Below are 5,758 nucleotides of genomic sequence, written 5' to 3'. Positions count from 1 at the left end.
TCCTGGCGAAAGGATCATGCAGGGTTACAAGACTGAAATTCGAGCGTTTGTCCTTTGTGTGCTGCCCACAGATCTGCCGCGGTCGCCTTTCCAGACATGCTGAGGAGCGCTCTGCTGTGCGCCGCGCTCGGGCTCCTGCGCGCCCAGCCCTTCCCCTGCCCACCCACCTGCAGGTGCATTTTCCGCGACGCCGCGCAGTGCTCGCAGGGTAGCGTGGCGCGCATCGCGGCGCTCGGCTTGCCCACCAACCTTACGCACATCCTGCTTTTCCGAATGGGCCCCGGCGCCTTGCTGAACAGCAGCTTCAGTGGCATGACCGTCCTGCAGCGCCTAATGCTGTCCGACACCCACGTTTCGGCCATTGCTCCCGGCACTTTCAACGATCTGATAAAACTTAAAACCCTGAGGTTATCGCACAACAAGATCACTCATCTTCCAGGCGCGCTGTTGGATAAGCTGGTGCTCTTGGAACAGTTGTTTCTGGACGGCAATGAACTAAAGAGCCTTGACCAAAACATGTTTCAGAAACTGGTTAACCTGCAGGAGCTCTTTTTGAACCAAAACCAACTCGCTTTCCTCCCTGCTAGCCTCTTCACACACCTGGGGAACCTGAAATTTTTGGATTTATCGAGAAATAATTTGACCCACCTGCCCGAGGGATTGTTTGGGGTCCAGGTTAAGCTTGAGAAGCTTCTGCTCCACTCGAACCAGCTCGTGTCTCTGGATTCGGGGCTGTTGGATAGCCTGCGCGCCCTGATGGAGCTGCAGCTCGACAGAAATCACATCCGTTCCGTCGCACCCGGCGCCTTCGACCGTCTGCGAAGCCTGAGCTCTTTGACTCTTTCCAGAAACCGCCTCGAGTTTCTGCCCTCTGCCCTCTTTCTTCATTCGCACAATTTGACCTACCTGACACTGTTCGAGAACCCGCTGGAGGAACTCCCCGAGGTGCTCTTCGGGGTGATGGGCGGCCTGCAGGAGCTGTGGCTGAACGCCACCCAGCTGCGCACCCTGCCTGCCGCCGCCTTTCGCAACCTGAGCGGCCTGCGGGTCCTGGGGGTGACGCTGAGCCCGCGGCTGAGCGCGCTCCCGGAGGACGCCTTTCGGGGCCTCGGCGAGCTGCGGGTGCTCGCCCTGCGCTCCACCGGCCTGGCTTCCCTCCCCGCCGGCTTGCTCCGCGGCCTCGGCGGGCTGCGCCACTTGTCGCTGCGCCGCAACCGGCTGCGGACCCTGCCCCGCGAGCTCTTCCGCAACCTCAGCAGCCTGGAGGAGGTCCAGCTTGACCACAATCAGCTTGAGACACTGCCCGGAGACGTTTTTGAGGCTCTGCCCCGGCTGGCGAAGGTCCTGCTGGGGCACAATCCCTGGCGCTGCGACTGTGGCCTGAGGCCGTTCCTGGCGTGGCTGCGGCGGCACGCGGGCCTCGTGGGTCGAGCCGAGGCCCCGCTGTGTCACGGCCCCGGGCCGCACGCCGGCCTGTCGCTCTGGGCCCTGCCCCTCGGCGACCCCGGCTGCCCGCGCCCCGGGAGCACGCCTTCCCGCCGCCTTGCCCTCGGCTCTTCCGAAGGCCCCCAGCAGCCCACCCTGCCCGCCGCCCCTGCCCGCGCTTCCTTGGGACCCAAGCGCTCCGAGTCCTGGGCGTGGGCCCGGCCGGTGGCCGAAGGCAAAAGTCAGGACCAGAGCCTGTTCTGGGGTCTCTATTTTCTGCTTTTAGCTGCTCAGGCCATAATAACCGGGATCATAGTGTTTGCGATGATTCGACTCGGCAGGCTCTTTCGGAAATTAATCAGAGAGAGAGCTCTGGTTTGAGGCAATGGTAAAACCTTGCAATTAATTAAAACGTGACCAGGGTATTGTCAGACGTGGCTCTGGAGAGAGTCCCGACGGGCTGCCGCTGTCTTCCTCCTGCTTCCTCTTCCTCTTCTCCCATCTCCCTCCCTCCCTCTCTCCCTCTCTCCCTCTCTTCCTCTCTCCCTCTCTCCCTCTCTCTTCCCCTTTCAGTCTCACCTCCCATTCCCGCCCCCGCCCCATACCATTTACAGTCAGAAATTGTGGCTGCCTGCTGTGCCTTTGTCTCCTCCGTCGTGTGCATCAGGGCGCGCGGGCAGTGAAGGCCCCTCCCAGTGCCCGCCGTGCCGGCAGGAAGGAGGGTTCTCTCCACTGTTTTCGGAGGGAAGGTGCAAAGGAGGCAGCCACCTTCGGTCTAGGGCCCGCCTCCCGCACCTGGCAGGTGTCTGGTAAATGTTTGTGAAATGAATGAATAACATGAATACAGGGGAATCCAGTGATAATGGCTTTTCCTAGCGGAGAAGATGGAGTGCTCGCTTTATCTACTTTTATTTGAAAAGCAGAATTCTTCCAGTTCTTGGACTTCCCTGGTGGCGCGGTGGTTAAGAATCCGCCTGCCAATGCAGGGTACACGGGTTCAAGCCCTGGTCTGGGAAGATCCCACATGCCGCGGAGCAACTAAGCCCGTGAGCCACAACTACTGAGCCTGCGCTCTAGAGCCCGTGAGCCACAACTACTGTAGCCCGCGCGCCTAGAGCCTGTGCTCCACAACAAGAGAAGCCACCACAATGAGAAGCCTGCGCACGGCAAGGACGAGTAGCCCCCGCTCGCCACAACTAGAGAAAACCCGCACGCAGCAACGAAGACCAAACACAGCCAAAAATAAATAAATAAACAAATTTATCTTAAAAGAACTTTTCAAAACAAAAAAAAGAATTTTTCCAGTTCTTTTTCTGTCCTGTTTCTTCTCACTTTATGTATGTCTGACCTGTGGGGTTTTGGGGAGAGCGCTGAACTCCATCCACACAAAAGTATATTTTCAGAGCAGGTCCGCTGTGTGATAGGCTGAGAGAGAGAAAACCCAGCCTTCCCTCTGGGAGCTCGGTGCCCAGAGCAGAGCCCTTACAGCAGGGTCCGGGCTGAGCGCCGAGGAGCGGGGGAGGGGCGGGCATGAGAGCAGGTGGGACGGGGGTTAGGGGAGGAGCGGGGACGTTCGGGAGGTCTAAGTGTGGGGCTGGGAGCGCCCAGTGTCCACGGATGCGTGCCCGTGAAGCGCTGCTCTGCTTGTTCACGGGGCCTGTGAGTTACTACTTGCTTCCTACAGGGGTGAAGACTGTCATTTTGACACTGGGTTGGTTTTCATTTCCTGAAACTAAACGCTACCTCATTTCACAAGCATTTACGGAGCACCTGACAGTGACAGGTGTTCATGAATGTAATGATAAGCTTGGGTTTTAGTTTATTATGCTCGGATCACGTTCTCATTTATTACAATTGAAGGCAGTAAAACTCTTGTTGCTTTCATTGGGTGTCTGCTTGTGAGAAGCAGTGGTTAAAACGCAGGCTGGAGAGTCGGAAGGGTTCAGATCCCACCTAACTAACTCCATAGGACTGTGGGCAAGGCACCTGAATTCTCAAAGCCTTGGTTTCCTCAAAGGTATAAATAGTACGTGCCTCTTAGAGTTGTTGTGAGAACTAAAGGCAATAAAGCATCTGATGACAGCCCAGTGCCCTGCATACAGTAAATGCTCAGTAAATGGTAGCTCTTATTATTAAAGGGCAAGCAATTATTACTGCTGTCATCATTTCAAAAGAAGAGCTTTGAGCTGTTCCCCCGCCCACCATGTATATAAAGATGAGAGCAAACATCCTCAAACTGGAGGTAACATTCAAGTTAGTCTTCACTTGTGGGTGGTCTCAGCCCTGTGTGGTCAGGCTCTGTGCTCAGGGTCCAGAGAAATAGGTCCTCCAACAACCACTGGATGTGGAGCAGAAAGAGCTGGGCTCCTGGCATTGTAGGTGCACTTCTCTTTCAAGGCCAAGTTCACACGTCTCCTCCTGGTGAAGTCTTCCCTGACTGTCCTAGCAGATTAAAGCGTTCCCTTCTGTGGGCCCCCGTCTCAGGCTCTCTGGCACTAGGCACCCTCCCACTCCAACTGGTTCTGCTCACCCTTCGCTCCAGGGGTTGCGTGTGTGTTTATGTGCCTCCTTGGCTTATTTATTTACATTGCTGCAAATTTTGAAACTACCTACAGCATGAAGCTCATCCTCTGCCTATAGCATTCTTCAACTCTTCTGGGCTAACACATTTTTGAGATTTGGCCACATGAAGCATGTGGCTCTAGTTCATTCATTTTAGTAGCTACATAATATTCTATTGAATGAATATACCACAGTTTATCTGTTCTCTTGTTGATGGACATTTACTCCCAGTGTTTTTTCTTTTCTTTTTATGGCCCATTACTCTACATCCTTACCACCTCTTGATAATGTCAGAATTTTTAATTTTTGTCAATCTGATAGGTAGGAAATTGTATTTCATTGTTGTTTTATCTTATAGTTCCCTGATAACTAGTGAAGTTGAACTTATTTTTAAATGTCTATTGAACGTTCAGATTTATTCTTAGAATTATCTGTGCATATCTGTCAACCAACTTATAATGGGGCATTTTGTCGTTTTGGTATTGATTTCTAGGAACTCTTTACATATCCTGGACACTAATCTTCTGTAAATTATATGCTTTGCAGGTACCTTTTTTCTGTTCTTATTTCACTTTATTCATACTATCTTTTGGGGAGCAGAAACTTTAATTTTAATTTAGTCAAGTTTAACAATAAAACTTTATAGTTTGGGCTTTTGAAAAAAAACTCTTGTCTTAAGAAAATCTTCCTGGGGCTTCCCTGGTGGCGCAGTGGTTAAGAATCCTGCTGCTAGTGCAGGGGACCTGGGTTCGAGCCCTTGTCTGGGAAGATCCCACGTGCCAAGGAGCAACTAAGCCCGGGTGCCAGAGCTACTGAGCCTGCACTCTAGAGCCTGCGAGCCACAACTACTGAAGCCTGCAAGACTAGAGCCCATGCTCCACAACAAGAGAAGCCACCGCAATGAGAATTGAGAAGACTTCACACCTCAAGGAAGAGTAGCCCCCGCTCGCTGCAGCTAGAGAAAGCCTGTGCGCGGCAATGAAGACCCAACGCAGCCAAAAATAAGTAAATAAAATGGATCAATTTATATATAAAAAAAGAAAATCTTCCTACTCTCAAGCCATGAAACTACTCTCCTTTATTTTCTTCTAAAAGTTGTAAAGTTTTTCGCATTTAGATCTTTAGTCCACATGGCATTTATTTTAGTATACGGTGAGATGTAGGGAGCCGACTGTATTTTTTGCAAACATACATCCTATTGTCCCAGACCATTAATCACACAGTCCATTCTCTCCCCGCTGGTTTGCAAAGCTGTCATTTATCAAGTTTCCTTATATGCATGGGTTGGTTTCTGGGTCCTGTAGCCTAAACCATTGGCCTATGTATCTAGTCTTATACTCACTGTCTTCATTGTTGTAGCTCTGATAATTCTCGGTAGAATCACCACCCCACCTTGTTTATCATCAGAAAAGTTTCATCTATTCTGGGCCCTTGGCAGTTCTATGCATATTTTAAGGTCAGCATGTCAAGCTCCACTGAGAAACCCTGCTGGAATTCTGATAGGCAACTGGCATCCCCCAGATCGAGTGTTCAAGAGAGAGATATCAAGACAGAAGCCAGTGTCTTTTATAGCTTAGCCTTGCTAGCCACATTTCGTCAGTTCCTCAGTAACCTACTGGTATACGCAGGTCAGCCTCGTCAGGGCACCAGCTGGAGTGAGAACACCCGGAGGCAGGGATCACCGGGGCCATGTTGGAGCCTGGCTACCATGGGTGTGTAAGTTTGTGTGGTTTACTCTTAACTACTGATTTAATTTCAATGGTCATAAATC

At 51.9% G+C, this 5,758-nt stretch overlaps 1 protein-coding gene across 1 annotated transcript; it reads left to right on the top strand.

The window, feature by feature from the left end:
• Positions 1 to 96: 96 nt before the first annotated feature.
• On the top strand, positions 97 to 1,806 carry GP5 (glycoprotein V platelet). Its single transcript, XM_067737254.1, has one exon. It carries the CDS (start codon positions 97 to 99, stop codon positions 1,804 to 1,806), a length of 1,710 nt encoding a protein of 569 aa, XP_067593355.1.
• Positions 1,807 to 5,758: the final 3,952 nt, after the last annotated feature.

The sequence above is a fragment of the Pseudorca crassidens genome, chromosome 5, assembly GCF_039906515.1.
Source record: "Pseudorca crassidens isolate mPseCra1 chromosome 5, mPseCra1.hap1, whole genome shotgun sequence".
NCBI classification, from domain to species: domain Eukaryota; kingdom Metazoa; phylum Chordata; class Mammalia; order Artiodactyla; family Delphinidae; genus Pseudorca; species Pseudorca crassidens.
The sequence above is the reverse complement of the archived record's forward strand: the minus strand, read 5'-3'. Positions and strand labels throughout refer to the sequence as shown.

What these genes read in the sequence shown, in the direction of transcription:
- GP5 (XM_067737254.1), top strand. Translation starts at nt 97, where the DNA reads ATGCTGAGGAGCGCTCTGCTGTGCGCCGCGCTCGGGCTCCTGCGCGCC.